General features: G+C 36.7%; 1 protein-coding gene and 2 long non-coding RNA genes across 3 annotated transcripts; all 3 read left to right on the forward strand.

Annotated features, from left to right (window-relative positions):
- Window positions 1–803: 803 nt before the first annotated feature.
- On the forward strand, window positions 804–2186 carry LOC137743503 (putative long-chain-alcohol O-fatty-acyltransferase 1). Its single transcript, XM_088679067.1, has one exon. It carries the CDS (start codon window positions 994–996, stop codon window positions 2095–2097), a length of 1104 nt encoding a protein of 367 aa, XP_088535193.1. The 5' UTR covers window positions 804–993; the 3' UTR covers window positions 2098–2186.
- Window positions 2187–9505: 7319 nt separating this feature from the next.
- On the forward strand, window positions 9506–10774 carry LOC148693110 (uncharacterized). The gene is made up of 3 exons (XR_015953618.1): window positions 9506–9919; window positions 10032–10162; window positions 10334–10774. It is a non-coding gene; the product is annotated as an uncharacterized LOC148693110 (long non-coding RNA).
- Window positions 10775–12006: 1232 nt separating this feature from the next.
- On the forward strand, window positions 12007–14897 carry LOC148693111 (uncharacterized). Its single transcript, XR_015953074.1, has 3 exons — window positions 12007–12621; window positions 13395–14301; window positions 14411–14897. It is a non-coding gene; the product is annotated as an uncharacterized LOC148693111 (long non-coding RNA).
- Window positions 14898–22963: the final 8066 nt, after the last annotated feature.

Below are 22963 nucleotides of genomic sequence, written 5' to 3' on the forward strand. Positions count from 1 at the left end.
ACCAGTAGCGGTTCGGTTATATCCCTATAAATCGTGTCTGAACTATATGCTCCACTCCAGGATGGCTAAATAAGTTAAAACTTTGTGCACCGAGCCTTGTAGGTTTGAGTACCTTTGTAGGATCTAGGACGGCTGATGGATATAAACGACCCCTTCGGTGTGTTTTCTGCATTCCCCGGACCTTTTCTTCATGCCCGCCGTGTTGTGTTCATGTTTTTGGTCAGTGAGGAACTTCAAGCTTCTTCCCATGCATCTATAAAACACCAACTGAATGAGTGAAAATCTAGTTCTAAATCTAATTACCATTTTTCTCGTAGATATATTCTCGGTTGGAACTACGATTTTTGTAATAGGTTTCGGTTTTCATCTTCTGTTTGGTTACACAGTCCATACAGGATGAATTAGAACTTGGGACCTCGAGTGCTAGGAAGAAGAGTACTGCCTTGACCAACTTAGGGCTGATTTGGTACTGAGGTGATTATGAAAAAAGCTGGGAGCTGTTTTTGTGTTCGGTAAACATTCAGCTTCAGTTTTTTTTCACAGTTTTGGATGAAAAAAAGCCAAAAACAAGAAGCTGCAAAACCTAGCTTTGAAAAACTGACTTTTTTTCACATCTGTTTTACATAAAAGTTTACCAAACACTGTAATACTATTTTTTTTTCAAAAGCACTTTTACAAAAAGGTTTACCAAACACTCTGCTGCTTTATTTCACAACTGCTTATTCTCATATCACAGCAGAAACAGTTTTTTTTTCAAAGCACAGTTAGAGACCTGAACCCACGAAATACATACAATTCAGTTCCAACAACCCACAAACTAGCAAGGGCAGTAAATACAAGCACAGGGCCAATGTGTGGTGCAAATAAGGCCGACTAACAAGGCTTAACATAATCCCCAAACTCAAACACAGCTTGAATACTCCTCCTTTCCCTATATCTTTGTAGAGAGAGGATCCAAATCTAGAGAGAGAAAGAGACCACACCAAACCAGAAATGGAGGATGAAATCTACAACTTCATCAAGGTATGTTTCCTAGCCAACATATCTCTGTGTTATTGTTTCTACATATCATCCAGAATCCCAAAGGGCATCCTCAGGCTCATCTCTCTCCTCCCCATCCTCTACCTCTTCATCCTCCTCCCCTTAAACCTCCATTCCTTCCACCTTGGTGCGCCCACCATCTTCTTACTCGTCTGGCTTGCCACCTTCAAGCTCCTCCTCTTCTCCTTTGATCATGGCCCTCTATCTTCTCCACCCCCACTAACCCTCTTCCAATTTATCTCCCTAGCTATCCTCCCAATCAAAATCAAGCAAAACCCAACTCAAAAATCACCGCCGAATCAAAACCCAGATCACAAAATCCCCCCAAACCCCACAAAATCTGAGAACCCAAGTTACCCGATTGGTAAAATGTCAATTCTGTTTGCTGTAAAAGCCTTGCTTTTGGCTTTAGTCGTCGGATCATATCACTATAGGCAACATTTACACCCGTATGTTACATTGGCCTTGTGCTGCTGCCACCTGTACCTGGGGCTAGAAATTTTGCTACCCCTGCTTGCGACCCCGGCTCAAGCCGTTTTTGGATTTGAGCTCGAGCCGCATTCCAACGAGCCTTACCTTTCCACTTCGCTTCAAGACTTTTGGGGCCGTAGATGGAACCTCATGGTCACAAAGATTTTACGACCCACTACGTACTACCCCATACGCAATGTTTTCACGCGTGTAGTCGGGCCTCAATTGGCCCGATTTTTCGCTATGATGTCCACTTTTGCAGTCTCGGGTCTAATGCACGAGGTGATTTATTACTATCTGGCACGTGTGCCTCCGACATGGGAAGTGACATGGTTCTTTGTGCTGCATGGGGCGTGTGTGGCAATCGAGGTGGAGGTCAAGAAGGCAGCGGCCGACAGGTGTCGGTTAAAACCGGTGATTTCGGGGCCGTTGACGTTGTTGTTCTTGGCTGTGACGGCCAATTGGCTCTTCTTCCCACAGCTGCTCAGAAATGGCGTGGATGTGAAAGCTTTAAATGAGTATTCAGCTATGGTGGCTTTTGTCAAGTCCCACCTGCCCTTAAACTTTTATTGGTGGAAAAGTTAGTTGATACACGAATAATTTGTAGGTTACTTTGATGAAAAGACCTATTGCTTCAACTTATTTGTTTTTTTTAACGAAAGTACGATCATAAATCTTCTCTCTTTTAATTTGTCCCAAGAGATATGAATTCAGAAGTTTCTTTGTGAAAGCAAGTTAAAGTGTACGAAATGACGCTATAAATCTATTACTGTATACAACAATCGCTTCATAGTTTCTAGCCAAGCTCATATTGGCGGACAAGTTTGTTGTTTTATTTATATTCGGCTGTGAACCTTGTGATTAATTATAATTAAATGAATATGGTGTTTGAACTAATGACCGTCTGAAAGTATAGTCACCCGATTCACCCAAGATGCATATACGTTGCACATTGCAACATAAACTCTTCCAACCGAGGCCCATAAAAGGAGCACAAGGACCAAGGGAATGGAGACAGAAATCATTGAGAGAGAGAGAGAGAGAGAGAGAGAGAGAGAGAGAGAGAGAGTTGAAACGCTGATGAAAAATAAGAATGGAAGTCTTCTTCCAAGTCAAAATTCGACGACGAATTGTAGTTGGTTCTCTTTTATGGACATTTCATTTTATGCAATGAAGTCTTCTCTCTTTATTATTTTACAAAAAACGATAGATGATATTTCATTCATCAAAATACAAACAAGTATAGTTGTGTCAATTGAGTACATGAGCTTGAGTGACCAACAAATTGAACTAGAGTGAATTTACACATTTAATTACGAGAACCTTTATACGACTACCACAAACACATATACATGTCACCAGTATAATTCTGTCGCAAAATAACGATAGATGCAACGTATCTTTACCGGCAACCACACGGTGATTGTTAACGAACGAGACCACATAAAATCATCGTTGGAAGACAAGACCACATAACTCATCGCCCAATGATAACGACAACATACATCCATCGTAGAAGCGCGACCACGATACGACAACTATGCTCCTCTGAGAAGGGAATCATTGGCATCTAAGTGAAGGATAAAGACATTTTATCCAACGCCATATATAGCTTCACTGCACTACTTAGATCCAAAGTTTCTATGAGTCACCAAATCAAGTCAAACTGTCACACAAGCTGGCGAGCCACCATCTCTGAGCGTAGAAGGCGGCAAAGCCACCAAATCTGAACGCCCAAAGCGGCAGAGCTGCCAGATCTTGGCACATAAGGCGGTATAACCACATAATCGGCCAATGAGAGCATCATCACTATAGAATCACGCAAAGGAAAATGGATCCAACCCTCAAGCAGCCACAAATCCAACTTTTAATCTCACTCTTTGACACTACCTGACCCGGAATGTCTACTTGGATTCCGAATCAAGCTGTGCTGGCTGACACCAGGAAGGTGACGAAGCCATAAAGTGTAGTGATGTAGAAAATGTGAGTAAATTTAAACCTAAAAGTGACTAAATAGAAGAGTGCACATGTGAGTGAGAATGAACCTATTTCACACGTGATGTCCGAGTATAAATAAAGTACAGTAAAAGTAGGATAAGATTTATACCATCAAAGGTATTCTCCTACACCCACATTTGACAAGAATACTTATCGACACGAAAGTTCTGCTACTAAAACCTGGAAGGGTGAAAAACAAGGATGAGTGGGCCTAAAAATAAAAATTTGTAAAACCTTTTCGACAAAATGTAATAACCCCTCGCCGTAAAACAAGTATAGTTTCCAAATATAACATACTACGTATTGTATGAAAATACTTACCATAGCCAGCAATACTTCACAATAATTCATGAATAAACACATAACTTCCAGTAATCACAATATCTCACATAAATGAACATACCATATTGAGTGCTTATTGACATATGCTGACACACGAGTTCATGCAGAGATATTCTGACATGAACAAGACTAGGTGTAATAATGGTTTACGATCTAGTACTACAATCATGTGAAGATTGGCACTATGCACATCACATACAAGTCCTAATTGTCTATAGCAAATTAGGACAGGACTAGCACCTACAATGGATCCAAAGTGAGTGTACGGTGCGATGTGAAAATACACATGAAGCCTAGCTTAGGCCCAGACGAGTACAAACACCAGCGTAGTATATGATGAGCAGATAACGTAAATAAAGTCATGTCACAATGATTCGATAATTCTAGTCAACCTAATACTATTCATAGCCGTAAATCTAATTAAGGAATCCCGTAAGATTTATAATGATTTCCTAATTCTCATCATTATGACATTTCTTATAAACGTTAATTTAATTACGGCATCACATAGAAAATTCGTTATTAGATGTATGTATGGAAACTAAACAAAATTGACCAAAAAAAAAAAGGAAACTAAACAAATATATATAGTATATAAAAGAAAAGACCCCCTCACAAAGTCGTAGCCGTTCGAACTAGGAAAGCCGGAGTCTTTGATAGTAATCCAACCTAAGCATAGTATTGGGAACCATTAGTAAAACTCAACCAAAACAATTAAATTTGGAAAAACGGAGTGCGGAATTGGAATCAGGGCGTCAAAATATGCTAAAAAGGGTCCCTAGCAAATTTTGTAAAAAGTCAATGGGAAAGTCAACGGTCAACCAAAAAGTCAACCAAGACATCGAGTCGGTCAACTATGTTAAAACTTCAGAATTTCACTAAACGGATGCTGAAAACAAACTTAGGGCATCAAAATTAGGCTAGGAGGGTTTCTGGGAAAATTTCAAAAAAGTTAACGCAATGACTATTCTAGAGAATAGTCCAAGAATAATCCAAGAATATTCCGGATCCATTTCAAAAATGGGCCGGGTCGAATCCCGAGTTCGAATCGGATTAGGTTTAGGCTTCAGTTCTTTTTAGCAAGGTGGGTTGACCCGTTTGGAAATGCGGTCGCACAGCACTCACCGGACACAACAACGAGAAAGCTAGAATTGGGCAAGAAATCCAAGAGCTCGGATCAAGCTTGAATAAGGTTCTAAAAAATGCTAGCCGCTAGTCGGGCGGTGGGCTAGCGCCTAGCACCTAGGTGGCTAGGCGGGGTCTAGGTGGGCGCCTAGGGGGCCTAGGCGGATTTAGGTAAATTTCTTCTATATTTTGTAAATAAATGCATATTGACATTTACAAAAAAAAAAAAAAAAAAAAAAAAAAAAAAAAAAAAATCTTGTATATCTTGGAATAAATATATTATATACCATATAAATTAGTTAAATTTATTTTATAGTAGATGATTAAATATTGAGGAATACGTTATTTAAAAAAAATACATATCTAAACATAAGAGTATAATATAAGCTGATCTTATTTTGATCATAAAAAGAAAAATAATATAATGCAAGAGTGTAATATGGTGTTGTTTTAAAAAGAACAAATAATAAAATATTATCTAAATATTTTATATAATTTATTTATTAGGGATAGTGGGTAATTATTGTTTACCTCTTTATTTTGTGATAAGGCAGAGGCTAAGCATCTTTTCAGAGTCAGACTTTTCCACTATCCCTGCCCGTTCTATCTCTCCGCTCCATCTTCTTCTTCTTCATCTTTTCAGACTTTCTCCTTTACCTCATCTTATTCGTTTCTATCCTTCCATTTTCTTCTTTCCTGAAAACCCACAAATCAAACATCGAAAATATCTCCCTCTATCCCTTCATTTCTTCACTGCACATCTCCCTCTATCCACCACCACACTTCTCCGTTTTCATGCACAAAAGTCTGGGGTTTGCAATAGTGGTCAAATCTGAGATGCAGCACGACGAGGGACATCTAGATGTTCTGGGTTTGCAGTTTGCACAGACACAGAGCAAAGAGACGAGGAATTGCCTACCATGCCGTCTAGCACCGCCTAACACTGCCTAGTGCCGCCTAACACCACCTAGCATTGCCTAGTGCCGCCTAGCACCGCCTAGTCGGCTGCCTAAACCCTCTCCGTTTTATTGAACAGTTTGCCCAAAATCGCCACGGAAGCTCAGCGCCCAACGCCTAGGCGGCTGCCTAGGCCAATTTTTAGAACATTGAGCTTGAAACACAACCAAACTCAACAATTTATATATGGATTTGAAGCTCGGAGAGAGAAGAAGAATTTTATACCAAAAATCAAGTTTAGCAGTGGTCGAGATTGGCCAGAAAAAGCCTGCAAAGCTCAATGTTTTTCGCCGGAAAATCTAGGAAGTCTTCCCCGCAACGTTTATGTACCAAAACCCTTAGGAAAGCTAGAAACATATACTAAAACATGATCCAAGAATTTTAGGTTGTCTTCAAAGCTTATCCTCGTTTGAAATTTGAGAACTCGCTGGAAAACATGACGGAGAGTTAGAGAAAGAGAGTCTTGAAGGTTAGGAGAAGAGGCCACGTGGAAGAGAGGGAGAGGTGAGTTTGAAGTCGGTGTAGGCTCCACGGGCTAGAAAATTAGTAAAAATTAAAAATTTCCTATCATAAAACATTAAAATAATAATATAATAATCATGAAAAATATATAAAATATAAAATACACTACTACAAAAGGGCCATATAGTGTCAGTAGGTGGTGTCGGTTTAATACAATATAGTGGCGGACAAGACAGTTGCGACACTAACTAAACATGACGTCGGATTTACTGTCGCTTATAAGCGTCATAAAATGTCTATGTCACTTTTAAACCGACATAAACATTTAATGTCGCTTATAACCGACATATGTTTTAATAATTTTTAAATACTGGCATCACTTTAAACAAAACAGTGTCGCTTTTAAGCGACACAAAGTATGGGTGTCGCTTTTAAGTGACATAAAGTATTGTTTTTAAATATTGTAAAGCCTGTGTCGGTTTTGAGCAACATAGTTTTTAGTTTTTTTTAAATATTTTGAAACCTGGTGTCGGTTGTAAGCGACAAATTGATGGTTTTTATGTACCCTCCCCCATGTTTTCTTCTTCATCTCTTGCATTTTTCTTATTCGTTCTTCCAATTTTTCTTTTTAGTTTTTTTTTTTAAATAACCGTTAAATCGTGATCTCTGAATGTTTGTTTTTTGCAATTTTTGGCGTATGCGATCTCGAAGTATATACAAACATATTTGACAGTTCGATTGTTGAAACTAGTTTAGTAGAATGCGTTTCCCATCAAAACAATAGATTAACTAACACTTGAGTGTTTATTCGTACTTTCATTAAGTATAACATAAGATTTTGTGGTATCCACTAATGTAAATATTTTAAATTGAAGATCGAGTTCATTCATTGTATTCATATAGGGTCAAGAAGTGCAGCTATAAAAAAATCATCAAAATCGGAGTTAAAATTACTGTTAAATTGTGATTTTTCGTTGATAACTGTCGAAAAGTTTTGTCTCGTTACTTGATCTTTGAATGTTTGTTTTTTTGCAATTTTTGGCGTATGCGATCTTGAAGCATATATAAACAAGTTTGACGGTTGGATCATTGAAATTAGTTTTGTAGAATGTGTATCCCATCAAAACGATAGATTCACTAACACTTAGAATTTATTTATACTTTCATTAAGTATAACATAAGATTTTGTGGTATCCACTAGTGTAAATATTTTAAATTGAAGATCGAATTCATTTATTGTGTTCATATACGGTCAAGGAGTGTAGCTGTAAAAAATCATCTAATTCGGAGTTAAAATAACCGTTAAATAGTGATTTTTCGTTTATAACCGTCGAAAAGTTTTGTCCCGTTACTTGATCTCTGAATGTTTGTTTTTTGCCATTTTTAGCGTATGTGATGTGGAAGCATATATAAACAAGTTTGATGGTTGGATCGTTGAAATTAGTTTCATAGAATGCGTATCCTATCAAAACGATAGATTCACTAACACTTATAATTTATTTATACTTTCATTAAATATAACATAAAATTTTGTGGTATCCACTAGTGTAAATATTTTAAATTGAAGATCGAATTCATTCATTGTATTCATATAGGGTTAAGGAGTGTAGCTGTAAAAAATCATCAAAATTGGAGTTAAAATAACCGTTAAATCGTGATTTTTCGTTTATAACCGTCGAAAAGTTTTGTCCCCTTGCTTGATCTCTGAATGTTTGTTTTTTGCCATTTTTGGCGTATGCGATCTCGAAGCATATACAAACAAGTTTGTCGGTTGGATCGTTGAAGTTAGTTTTGTAATATGCGTATCCCATCAAAATGATAGATTCACTAACACTTAGAGTTTATTTATACTTTTGTTAAGTATAACATAAGAGTTTGTGGTATCCACTAGTGTAAATATTTTAAATTGAAGATCGAATTCATTCATTGTATTCATATAGGATCAAGGAGTGTAGCTATAAAAAATAATCAAAATTGGAGTTAAAATAACCGTTAAATCGTGATTTTTTGTTTATAACCGTCGAAAAGTTTTGTCCTGTTACTTGATCTCTGAATGTTTGTTTTTTGCGATTTTTGGAGAATACGATCTCGAAGCATATATAAATAATTTTGACGGTTGGATCGTAGAAATTAGTTTCGAAGGATGCGTATCCCATCAAAACGATAGATTCACTAACACTTAGAGTTTATTTATACTTTCATTAAGTATAACATAAGATTTTGTGGTATCCACTTCTGTAAATATTTTAAATTGACGATCAAATTAGTTCATTATATTCATATAGGATGAAGGAGTGTAGCTGTAAAAAATCATCAAAATCGGAGTTAAAATAACTGTTAAATCGTGATTTTTCGTTTATAACTGTCGAAAAGTTTTGTACTATGACTTGATCTCTAAATGTTTGTTTTTTGCGATTTTTGGTGTATGCGATCTCGAAGCATATACAAACAAGTTTGACAGTTGGATCGTTGAAATTAGTTTCGTAATATGCGTATCCCATCAAAACGATAGATTCACTAACACTTAGAGTTTATTTATACTTTCATTGAGTATAACATAAGATTTTGTGGTATCCACTAGTGTAAATATTTTAAATTGAAGATTGAATTCATTTATTGTATTCATATAGGATCAATAAGTATAGCTATAAAAAATAATCAAAATCAGAGTTAAAATATATTAATTATTTTATGTATTTTAAGTATTAATTAGATTGTTTCAATTAGAATGTGATGATATTTTATAATAAAATTATATTTCTGTTTTTTTATTAAGTATTTTATTTATTAAAATCTTAAAATGTTGGTGTCGGTTTTAAGCGACGATATCATCTTTTAATTCGACGCGAGTTTCATTAAACCGACGCTATGTGAATTTTAAAAAGTGTGTCAGAAGTTAGTGTCGGTTTAGACCGACACCAACATTAATTTAAACTGACGTTGTGATTTCCAATAAAGAATGTCAGACTTCACGTGACTCTCTCTCTTACACACACATCAGTGTCACATCATTTTTTATTTTCTTTCTCTTTGCTCGGTTCCTCACATGGGTTCTTTATCTCTCTCTGACACACATGCCTCATTTCTTTCACATTTTTTTTAACTGGTTCTTCTTCACCCTTCTCTTTTCCGTCTCCATAATGTCTCTCTCTGCACCCACCCACTCAAGCTTCTTTCATCATTCTCTCTCTCATTCCTATTCTCTCTCTTTTTCCTCGACTTCTCCATTTCCCATCCCTCCATCTTCTTCTCTTTTGGGCGGGATATTTCCCCCCCATTTTTTAAACGAAAAATATGATATCAGTCTCCCTATTTCAAGAGGCTCACCTCCCTCATTTATCTCTCCCTTCTTCCAAGACACCCTAAAACTACAGCTCATCTCTCCTCATTTTCTCAAACCCTAACCTCATTTTCTACAAACCAAACCTTAATCTTCCATCATCAACCCATAAGACCTTGCAACCATGGATTTATTGCATCACCAGAAGGGTAGCAACACCGATCTTGGTGCCGACACACTCAGGTAAACTTCTCACCCTCCCTTGCCGATTCATGCACTCAGGTTCACGGATTCAAATATACCATACAAGAAAAAAAATCTTCAACTCCTCATGCTTGTGTTGTTTCTTTTGCAGGGACTCGAGATCTGTACAAAAAAAAAAAAAAAAAAAAAAAAAAAACGATGCAACCACTGGTACAGCCCCAAATCGCATCTCAAGGAAAAACCACCAGAGAATTGTCTCCATTCTAGATTCGTCATTTAAAGGTATAACAACAAAATCTATTCTAATTGGATGATTTCACGATGAAAAGGGAGGAAGAATAAGTGGAACTCTTGATGTATTTATAACCTTCCATGTAGCTATTAATATGTGAATGCTAAGCAGTCTAATGCTCTATAATCTCCACTGAGCTCTTCTTTTATGTTCTTGTTCAGTAAGATCAACAGTTCGAAAATCCATATAAAAATTCATGCATGTTCATTTTGGATCTGAAGAGCAAGGACACTGGAAATTTCAGATCCATAATTTTTGAAAGGTATAAAACCTGAATTTAATCTATAAAGATTAGAGCCCTAATGTTGAAGTAGTAAAGTATTGGAGCACTGATCTGATGGTAAGCATGGTTGCATGGAGCTACTAGTATTATATATGGCAGCATAGAGCTACAGAATCTGTGGTCTTCGACAAAGGCAAGCACGGGAACGCATCATGGCAGCTGCTAGTATTATACGCAAACATGGAGCTCTGATTAGTATTATATGTAATTGTTAGTTTTTTTATCTTCATCTTGTAACCGGTTCTCTAATAGCTTTGTACTTACTTGTTTATATGAAATAGAATGCATTTAACAAGAAATTCTACACCCAAAGACCTCAGTTGAATTCTTGAATAAATTAGTTGAAATTTATTATTTTGGTTATATAATTTTTTTTAGGTACAATTAATTGAAAACGAATGCAGAGACAGATTTCCAGATATTATTATTATTATTATTATTAACAAAGGTGGTGTCGGTTAAAACCGTTACTAGTTTGCATATTTTATTTATTTAATTGTTATCTAACGTCGGTTAAGGGATATTTTATTTGTTTAATTTTATCACGATGTTGGTTAAAACCGACAGTAGGTTAAATATTTTATAGTTGAATTACTAGTACATGTCACTTTAAACCGACGTAATGTTGAAGTATGTGTCGCTTTAAACTGACGCAATATTGAAGTATATGTCGCTTTAAACCGACGTCAACACTAGTGTCGCTTTTAACCGACGTTGTGTAGTGGCGGATTAAGCGAACAAACCGACATTGAAGCCCTTTCGTGACGGTAGCATTAGTGTCGCTATTATAATCCGACATTACATTGTTTTATGTTGGATTTTTGCCATATTTCCGACAAAAATTGGATTTCTTGTCGCTTTTTGCTTCGCCGGTGATAGCCTATATTGTAGTAGTGATAGTAATTTTTACAAAAGTATTTTTTAGATTTGTAGTTTTGTAAAACCTCAATCGTAACTCCGATTTTGATTATGTTTGTGCTTACGCATTCGTACTGTCAAATACTTCAAGAATACAGTAAAATAATAGCTCATACATGTCACGAAATGACGATCAAGGAAAGTCAACAATCTCACATTTAGAGGCATTTTTGTTATTCTATTTTTAAAATTAATAAAATCGTAAAATTAAGGACGGGGTATCACACTCTCTCTTTCATTTCTCCCTCACTTTGCACACTCTCTTTCCCTCAAACTCTCCTTCCCTCTACTCTTTAACTGTTTATTCTCTATGAAAACGCATAGAAACCTGCAGAAACCACCACCAATTCTCCTCGTTTATTTGTCCTTCCCAAAACCCAGAAATAAATACCACGAGTTTGAAACCAAGCTCGAGGCCTTACACCACACAGTGGCTTCTGCACTGTTCAGAGCAAGTCCACACCTAAAAAAATGTGTCAGCACCCAGTCTATTTAATCTACTCAATAAACAGTGATAAACCCCAATGAATAGTAATAGACCAAATGTATCTCCACCGCTAAAACTAAATAGCCTAGTAAATTTTATTAAAATATTATTAATTTTTATTATAAATAATAAAAATTAATCCCCCTCTCCCTCACAATCTTCAACCTCACCTTAATCCCTCTCTGACTCACCCGATTTCCATAATCCAATCCACACCCACAACCCAACCCACACTCCGAAACGACGCCGTCAAACCCACCAAACTTTGAACACTGACAATGACCACGCTCTTCCCCACACGTCTCGCAATCACACCCAGCTGTGCCCTTCCCCGACTCATCCACCCAACGCACCATTTCGACACCAATTTCACCAGACGAGTTCAGTCCCTGTGCCAAGCAACCGGAGCCCCAAGATTGGCGGAGTGGAAATCTAGAAGAGGAATGAGGGATTTGAGATGGGGTGTAGATGAAGAAGGCGTACGGGTGTCTATCAACGGAGTTATTGAATAGGATCAGATGGGGTTCCAGGGATCGGGAGATGTTGGAGGCACAACGGAGAGTGATTGAGGTAGAGATTGCGCGGAGGGTGGTGCAGGTGAGAAAGATGATGGCGAGTTCTTGTGGAGTTAGCCATGGCGTCAGATGGGCCATCCCATGGGTTTGTCGATTCTGGGCCGGCGTATGGCCTGGCTTGGGCTGGGTGCTAACCTATTAGGCTGGGGTGGAATTGCTCTCACTATCTTCCCCGACAAAATCTCGGTGAGTTCTCGATGACTTTAACTAAGGTAAACCTCGAAAATTGATGCCAATCATCTTATATGGTTGTTTTGTGTAAGATTATAGTCTTACATGTGAGAAATGATGGGGTTTTGGTGTAGATTGACTTAAGGGAAAACCCTTCCTAGTTTTCCGGTGTTTCACCATGGATTCCAGGCCATTTTTAGGTCATCTTCGGCCACTATTTGACCCCATTTTGTTACTTCTCCTCATTTCCAGTTTAAATCCATATATTGCCTGCTAAATATGGTTGTGAATCGAGCTTGGGACGAGCTTTGGAAATTTGCCCATAAACTGGCCGATTCACAGGTCTTGCCAAACGAGTATGCATGTACGGATTGCATGTTTGATATACGTTCTAACTTGAATGCTACAAGTAGAATACACATTAGGAAAACCTAACATTCAAAGTTGCATGAGTAATTCATAAGTAATTAGTAAACTACATATGATTGTTAAGGTGACAGTGGAACACTAGTGTTCTTTTATCATTGTTTTCTAAAATTGCTTTCTTTCAAATTGGTTTCTTTAATTATTTTCTTTAAGTGTTTTTATTAAAATTAATTTTAGTTATTTCAAAATTCAAAATCAATATTTTTTCAAACTTTGTTTTCAAATAATTAATTAAGATTTAATTTTTACATAAATTATTCATTTAATCCCTGTCGATAACGACCTTGCTAGAGTCAACTATAGTACGATTATCTTGTAATTTTCCAAGTATTTTTAAGTGTTTGTTATCTATACTTTTGCAGGTGGTAAAAGTGCTATCAACAGGACACCCAAAGACCTTCAAGTGGCTATAAGAGGGGAATTTACAATTTGCAATACCATTTTTCAAAGGGGTTTTTTTTTAAAGAAGAAAAGTAGGTAAACATTTAATCAAGTAAACTGCTGTGTAGAAACAATCCTCCCATAAATGAACAGGAAGATGAGCTTGAAATTGTAAAGCCCCAGTGACTTCAAGGATATGGTAGTGTTTGCACTCGACTACCCCTACCCCATTTTGTTAGATTATGGACACAAGTATGTTAGTAAATGGTCCCTTGTGCTAGGAAAAAATCTTTCAACGAAATGAACTCTCACCCATTGTCCACACGGATGTTTTGGATAGTAGTATTAAAATGGGTATGGACCATAGAAGAAAAGAATTTAAGAGGAAAACCCAAGTGAAATGGGAATAATCATCCACTATAGTAAAAAAAGAGCGTGCCCTAGAAATGGTAGGAATTTTGTGAGGACCTGAAATGTCACAATGAATAAGGGAAAATGACCTTGAAGTTGGGATGAACTAATGGGAAAAGGAAGTTTGTTTAGCCAAATTACAAGCATCACACACCATTATAGTGCATAGAACAATTTAACAATGATCTTTAATGATGACTTGGCTAAAAATTGCAAACAGGTAGAAGAAAAGTGTCCTAAATCACGGTGCCACAAAATCAGTAAATGAAACTGCTAGGTGATAGGTTGGGAGGGGGATGGAAGGTGCTTGGTCAGATGCTAACGCCATGAGATAATAAAGTCCGCTACATTCTTTGCCCAACAAAATCGTCGCCCTCGTAGCCAAGTCTTGCAAAATACATCAATGAGGAAAAAAAAGTCATTGAACATTGTAATCCTTTTGTAAGCCGACTCACAGACATAAGATTAAGTTGAAAGGTAGGTGATGAGTTGATATTATAATATATATTTTACCCTACTCTTAGTATTAATTTATTGGTTATTTTGACGAAGTTTTGATACTTTTTAATTTATATTTCTAATGTAGGACATGCGACTTCCTCTTAAGCAAAATGTGACCAAATAGATGAATCTTGAAGTGATTCCAATTGGAGGATGTTTGTGAGTCTCTTAGCTTGTTTGTATCGAATTTTTAGATTTTTCTACCAAGCTGATAATTTATGGCGATGAAATAAAGGAGCAACGCGCAGTGTTGTCAAACTGATGTTTTGGGCTTATTTGGGCTTTTTGGCATTCAATATGATGTCTTTTGGGTATGAGACCTTCTGAAATTATGTTCGGCACATCTCAAGCTTTAATTTAAGTCATTTTGGAGCAGATTTCGAGCATTGAAGGTTCATAAACGTGGCTGATATGTGGCTGGGCAGATTTCCCATATTTGATTAGGATTATGTTTCCTAGTTTCTCTTAAGTTATTTTGTTTCCTACTTTTTGGAAGAACTTTTCTAGGGAGATAGTAGGTAAGGAGAGACATATGAACTGTGCATTTAAATTCAGTGGTTGAATCTTTCATATCTGCCCTTCTGTCTGAATGAATCTTTGTGACACACCTTAACCTAGATATCCAAATAACACCTGGATGGTACGTGTTGGCCGACACTCGAGAGTGACGAAAGCCATAAATATGTGGATATGCAAGAACATAAAGAAATAGGCTTTTTAGCCAAAATGGTCCCTGAGATTTTCATAACACATAACTTTGGTCCCTGAGATTTAAAATCAATAAAAGTGGTCCCTACGATTGTCCATCATCCATTATTTTAGTTCTTCCATTAAAAAACTCCGTTAAGTGGTCCCTGAGCTTTTTAACGGAATGACCAAAATGATGGATGGTGGACAATCTCAGGGACCAAAGTTATGTGTTATGCAAATCTCAGGGACCAAAATTATGTGTTATGCAAATCTCAGGGACCAAAGTTATGTGTTATACCCTTAACTTAACGGAGTTTTTTAACAGAATGACCTAAATAATGGATGGTGGACAATCTGATGGACCACTTCTATTGATTTTAAATCTCAGGGACCAAAGTTATGTGTTATGCAAATCTTAAGGACCATTTGACTAAAAAGCCTAAAGAAATATGTAATCTAAAGTCACACAACAAACAACAATCATCATGAATACAAAAACGCTAAAGAAATAATAATAATAATCTGAGTTAATCATAAGCGAAATAGGATGTCCAATAGTCACAATTTGAAGGAAAAGATGCACGTATATGTCCAGAGCATACCATTAAACGAGAGTACTAGTGAAATGAATGACATTAAGTTAAATTTATTCATAAAGAAGCCATATGCAAGCGGAAGAACGCAAGTTCACTAGTAAGGAAATGCCTCAAAGCATGGGTCATATTCCTTGTCACTAGATCCTGAAGGGGACGCAAAAATAAAAGATGAGTGGACCATAGTTTATACTAGTAGTAATGGTAAGAAACCGTTTTATTTCTGAACATACTAATCCCTTGTTTTGAAAACATATAAAGTACTACATAATAGGTTTTTCTAAAAACTCTAACATGCCAAAAATGTTCGTAAACAATAAAATCATCTCTAAAAGTGATATCGAAATGCCCGAAGGCAAATCCAAAGAGAATCTCGTAAATAAAATCAATAATTTACTCAACTAGGGGTATCATAGTCACCTGAAGGCATAAGCATCACCCAAAGGTGAAGTTGTACGACACTGGGTTACGCTAATGAAGAAATATGGTAAGTCTCATCACTTGAAGGCGAAGTTGTACGACTCTTAGTTACACCAGAGAAGAAATATAACATAACACGTCAACACTAGGCGTGGCTAGTGAAACTGTCCGATAGTGGTTTCGCCAGTGAAGCTGGGGGTATGTAATAATATCTCACTGCTTCTCAACTATGTCCTATGGCCATAGATGTATACATACTCAGGTTGTGTGTATGTACTGTATGATTACCCACTAGATAAGCACCGAAAAAAGTAACCCAACTCTCATACCAAATAAAGTGGAGGTTGTGAATCTTGTTCACATTGCAAAGGGCAAACATGTTGCAATTGATCAGTCATCTGTGGCTGCTGGTAAGCAGAAGAAAAAATCAAAATTTTCTTCTTTTAAAAAATGCTAACCCCCTTGAACGATCACAAAAGTTTAAAGTCACTCCTGAAGCACCAAAGCCTTGTTATTTCTATAAACAAGTTGGTCATCCAAGGAAAGATTGCACTGGTTTAAAAAATTGGCTTGTTAAAAAAGGTAATGAAATCAATGTTTATGTTTGTTTCAAGTCAAATTTAATTTATGTTCCTCCTTTTAGTTGGTGGTTTGATAATGGTTGCTCAACTCACATTACAAATACCATGCAGGGCTTCTCAAAACTAAAGGAGAGAAATAATGAAGTTGACAATGTTTTTGTTGGAAATGGGAGCAAAGTAGCAGTCGAGTCCATTGGATGTGTTTCTTTAAAGCTTTCTTCTGGTTTCATTTTGTTTTTAAGTCCAGTACTCGATGTACCTTCTATGAGAAGGAATTTGATTTCAACTTCTAAGTTAGTTAAATCAAGTTATACTTTTATTGGAGACAATGAAAGTGTTAGACTTTTTCATTCGAATAAATTGGATACTTTGCTTGGTTATGCCTTCCTTAATGTTGATTTGTGGCAATTACAATGTGATTATTTACATGAATGCTTTACAGTATGTCATATTGGTTCCAAAAGACTATTTAAAAATGAAAATTCCCCTTCACTTTGGCATAAAAGACTCGGCCACATATCCAAGGAAAGACTTGTGATTTTAACAAAACAAAATCTCATAGCAAATCTTGATTTTGAAAGACTCCAAACTTGTATCAATTGTTTCAAAGGAAAAATGACCAATACCGAAAATTAGGATCCACAAGAAGCAACCAACTTTTAGAAATAATAAACACAGATGTGTGTGGCCCCTTCCCAAATAAAACAATTTGTGGTAATTCGTATTTTGTCACATTCATTGACGATTTTTTGAGATATTGTTATGTGTTTCTTATATCTGAAAAGTCTTCTGTTCTTGATTGTTTTAAATTATACAAAATTGAAGTTGAAAACAACATTAAAATAGTGAGACCTGATAGGGCTGGTGAGTATTTTGGTAAGTTTACGGAGACTAGACAACATAAGGGAGCCTTTGCATCTTACCTTGAAGCATCAGGATTGTTGCTCAGTATACTACTCCAGGGACTCCACATCAAAATGGAGTGGCAGAAAGAAAAAATAGGACCTTGAAGGACATGATTCGATCCATGTTTTCGAGGTCTAAACTTCCAATTATTCTGTGGGGAGAAGCACTCAAAACAACCAACTATACACTCATAGGGTTCCAAGCAAGTCTGTCAAAGCTATACCTTTTGAAGCTTGGACTGGTAGGAGGAAAGGTTTCAATCATTTCCATGTCTGGGGATGTAGGGCTGAGGCATGTTTTTACAACCCTCAAGAGAGAGAGTTAGATCTGAGAACTGTGAGTTGCAAGTTTATTAGATATGCTGACAAATCTAAGGGTTTTAAATTCTATTGTCCTGATTCTCACACTAGAATTCAAGAGACCAACAATGCAAAATTCATTGAAGATCTGGAAGAAGGAATAGTGCAACACAGCAGCTCATATTTTGAATAAATTGGAAACAATCTTGATCAGCATCCTACAACAATTGATGCATTGTTGCTTGTGAATTAAGAAAATTCATTTTCTCTCCCCATTGTTCTCCAAGATGCTCAGCCAGTGAATACTACATTTATTCCAGAAGCAGTGCAATCACTAGTTCATGATTACAACCTTGAACAACAAGTCCCTGAGCCTGTTGTTGCTCAGCCTTTTCAATAGGTGCAGCTGCTTATTAAACAGTCAAACAGGCAAAGAAAACCTATGATCCTACGTGATTTTGTGTATTTGCAAGATAATGAATACAATATTAGAGATGATGATGATCCTTTCACTTTTAATCAAGCTGTCAACAGCCTGATAGCAAATTTATGTCATGCTGCAATGATTGAAAAGCTTGCAGCTATGGAAAAAAAAACAAAGTTTGGGCATTGCTGCCACTTCCATGTAATGCCAAACCCAATGGCTGCAAGTGGGTGTTCAAAACCAAAAGAAATGCAATGGAGAAGGTTGAAAGACATAAAGCTAGACTCATAGCTAAGTGTTTCACACAAAGAGAAGGCATTGATTATAAAGAAACCTTCTCACCAGTTTCATCCAAAGACTCCTTGAGGGTGATTATGGCTTTAATAGCCCATTTCAACTTGGAATTACATCAAATGGATGTTAAGTCAGCTTTCCTTAACGATGATTTGCTCGAAGAAATAGTAATGGTTTAGCCACCAAGTTTTGTGGAGAAAGGGAATAAGTCTATGGTCTGTAAACTTAATAAATGGGTTAAAACAATCATCTAGGCAGTGGTACATCAGATTTTACCAAGTTGTTTTTGTTTTTGGTTTTGAAGAAAACAAGATTGATGACTGTATATATCTCAAGGTCAATGGCACGAAATTCATATTTTTGGTATTATATGTGGACGATATTTTGTTAGCTAGCTTAGACTTAACTCTCTTGCACATAACTAAAAGTTTTATATGAAAGACCTTGGTGAGGCGCATTTTGTTCTTAGCATTGAAATTGAGCGAGATAGATCCAAGAGAATGCTAAGATTGTCCCAAAAGACCTATATTGACAGAATCATGAAGAGATTCAACATGGAAAAATGTACAAGCGGCGAGCTTCCCATTGCAAAGGGTGACAAGCTCAATGCCTTAAAAATGATCTTGAGAAGAATGGAAAGATAAGCCTTATGCTTCACTTGTTGGTAGTATCATGTATGCTAAAGTGTGCACAAGGCCTGATTTGGGGTTTGTAGTTAGTGTTCTAGGGCATTTTCAGTCTAATACTGGGAATTCTCACTGGGCTGCAGCAAAGAAAGTACTGAGGTACTTAAAAAGAACAAGAAATGTTGCAGTGGTATATCAACTTGAGAATTTGGAAATGGTGGCTTATTCTGATTCAGACTTAGCTGGCTATGTTGATGATAGAAAATCTACAAGTGGATATGTTTTTCTTCTTGTTGATGGTGCAGTCTTGTGGAAGAGTTCCAAGCAAAAAGTGATTGCTTCCTCAACTATGACGGTTGAATTTATTGGTTGTTACACTGCAACCAAACAAGCAATCTGGTTGGGAAATTTTATCATGGGATTGAAGGTTGTAGATTCAATTGAAATACCTATAACTATTTATTGTGACAATAAGGCTGCAATTTTCTTCTCCAAAACAACAAGGGTCCATCACTTGTAGACTAATGAACATAAAGTATTTGCGTGTGAGAGATGAAGTCAGAAAAGGGTTAATCAACCTAGTTCATATAGGGACTAATTCTATGACAACTGATCCAATAACTAAGGGCTTACCAATGGGAGTGTTCAAGAAACAAGTCTACAATATGGGAATGTGAGGATTTAATTCTGTTAATGAGTGGGAGTAGTACACCCATTTGTTGTTTTCTATTATGTTTCATTTTGCTTAATTGGATGTTTTCATAATGTTTTGTTCTCATATTATCTTATTGAAATACTATGAGCCATGCTTTTGCATGAGGCTTAATTCAATGCTCATGACTTAGATACTTGGGCCAATAAAATGCACATGTAAGAGGAATTACATACAGCATCGATGCTATAAGTGACAGGTTGTTAAAGGTTTAATTGCAACTTTTGGGGACTCAGTGATCACCTTAATCTTAACTAATGTAATGTCATTCTTCTTGGACACTCAAGTGGGAGAATGTAAGTTTGTGAGTGTCATGGAGAATGACTTCTTGTTCTTGACAAACTTGTAACTCAGTTTATGAGTTATCACGTTGAGAAAATCACGTTCTGATTTGGCTATAAGATTAAGAGTCCTAACATGCAATTATATTTAAGTAACCTTATTATGTTTTGACAAGAGTTCAATACCAAGTAGGACTATATAGAAACCCTAATTATATGGAATATCCTGGGTATCAGTTGATAAGCTTGATATTAAGGGTGATTGGCTATATATATTAGGAGGTCCCTGCACTCACAACATCTATGCCTTTTTTAGTGTAACCCTATTCTAAGCTGGAACTTTTGGTTGTTGAGTGTAGAAGATCTCCTTTTCATTTTCTGCAGCAATGGTGAGTTCTTCTTCAGGTAAGCATACTTCCTTTACGTATGCATGTTGTAATATATATGTGGTTCTATGCATGCAGTATCTTTAATGGCTTACAACCACTCCCTCTACTTTATGTACAGGCACGAACATATGTTGAAAACAAGGTGGAAAGTCCACTTCGTGAAGCTTTAACGGTTCAACGTGATGCACTAATACCTCAATCCAGGTTTATTCTTAAGAATTTTTTTATTTAAACACCACTCTTATCTTAGTTCACCCCACGCTTTAATTTCATATTTTCGTCTTTTCTCCCAAAATTGCTCCTATTTAATACTATCACATCCACACCCACACCCACACCACTTTTAACCAGAGAGAGAGAAAGAGAGAAACAAAGAAAAAGACCTTTTCCTCCTCATATCATTCGGCGCATTTGTCCATTTCCATAGGTAGGAGTTTGGGGCCTAAAAAGCATGAGAGGAAACGGTTGGGGCTGATTTGGGTTTGGATTGCATTCAGCAGACATGAGTATGAGTTTGGGTGTTCTTCTAGCTCCATGTCATGCATAATGTTGTGAGTTCTTTTTTTCTCGATTTTTTTCGATTTTAGAATTCCTCGGGAGTTTTAGTGAAGTGTTATATGTGAATTGCAATCTGAGATTGTGTTCTCGAGAAAATCGGGAAGATGGAACTTGGGGACTGGGGAGAGGATGAGAGAGAAAAGGGATTGGGTACGAGAGAGAAGTGCGAAGAAAGGGAAATATTTTTTGGCAAGTGATTTTTACACACTATTTTTGGTTTCTCAAACACCCTGTTTTATTTACAAACATTGGAAATAATAAATCAAATGGAATTAATGACAAGGATTAAACGGATGAGTGTAAGAGGCTAAAAATGAGGTGTGTTTATCATTTCTCTTTTTTTTTTTCTTTTTTTTTTTCCTATATTTACTTTTTGAAGTGTCAATGAGGATCGTAGAATTAAATACCACAATTTTAATTGTTTGCACAAGAACTCTGTGTGACTTCGGGCAAGTGAGCTCAAGAAGTCTTATGCAGTTAAAAAGTTTTAATAAAGAAAAGTGATGGGTGAACGCAGATAAGAGTGATGTTTAAATATAAAAGCCCCATACTTAATTTCATATGCTGACAATTTGTTATCATGCATGACAAAGTTAATTCTTTTAATCTAACAAATTTATATGGAATATTAATGCAGAGAAATCTGGGAAGTTTCAAAATTGGTCTGGCAAGATCTGCATCTGAACACAGGTCCTGAAGCAGAGTACGCGGACAAGATTTCAATTCAAGATTGGACCACTACATGAGCTATCTCGAACCAAAGCAAGTTCTTATGGAACCACTTGATCACGTAATTGTCCATTCCAAACGCCGTCTTTTGGAAAATAGGGATTCCATCCAAGAGCATGATGCAGAAAGATATTCAGAATCATTGGATAGACAGTTACACATCATGGCTGAGAATCAACTCGATGGAAGCTATAATTTAGCTGAGTGGAAAAAAAGTATTGTGGTGTTGCTTCAACTTTGGAAGGAGGCCATTATTAGTCTTAAAGGACATACAATATCTGTTTTGAAGCATTTCGATCCTTCCCTAGAATACAACTTTTGTTTCCCTCAGAAGCAAATTCTAGAGTGGTTTTAAGACCAAAGTAGTAAGTCATCCAGGGTAGGAATGATACTACCTCAGAAGCTGTATGATGATGATAATTGGAGGGGACTTGTTATTTGTGCTGCTTTTTCAGTCCATGCGCTTCCAACTGCTACCCTTTGAAAAATTGGGTTCAGAAATGACTTTCGAACTTATGTGTCACTTAAATACTGAGGAGTATTGCTTGCACCCTATTCCCATTTGTTATACAACTAAAAGAAATTCAAGTGGTTGCATCTCCGCGCATTTATTTGGATGACTTACACACCCCGCGTTTTACTAGCAGAGTTCAAGGACATATGTAGAAGCCAGAGACTATCATAGTTGCCCAGTCTTGCATGTCGAGGATAGCAGTATCCGTCTCCTGTACAAGCATGAAGTGGAGGAACTAGAGCAAGCAATAACCCAGTGCTGGACCTCCTTCTTTGACAATTCAAATCTCATCCGTGAATTCGTAGAAGAATGTTAAATTATACAGCCGAGTGGTTGATATCAAGGTAATGTATCTTTCTCTGTCTTTCTCTATGATATTCCCTTCTTTGTCTCCTCTCTCACAAACTCCAGAATAATTGTTCACTACTGACATGATAATTGTAATATGCTGGACCGTGGATCCATCGGGACTTTCATAAGCATTCCCTCAGGCTCATAGTACTACTGAATTTGTGGAATAAAGAGGTTAGGCTGTTGAAGAGAAGCAATTAAATAAGTGCAAATAGTTTGCATGGGCTAGTGAGGTAGTGCTTTACTGTTTAATTTTCTTCTTCCTTTCTAC

Source organism: Pyrus communis, chromosome 11 (genome assembly GCF_041283825.1).
Source record: "Pyrus communis isolate YQ-2024b chromosome 11, ASM4128382v1, whole genome shotgun sequence".
Lineage (NCBI taxonomy): Eukaryota > Viridiplantae > Streptophyta > Magnoliopsida > Rosales > Rosaceae > Pyrus > Pyrus communis.

Bases quoted from the DNA above. Each gene is read 5' to 3' on its own strand.
- LOC137743503 (XM_088679067.1), top strand. From the start codon at position 994: ATGGAGGATGAAATCTACAACTTCATCAAGGTATGTTTCCTAGCCAAC.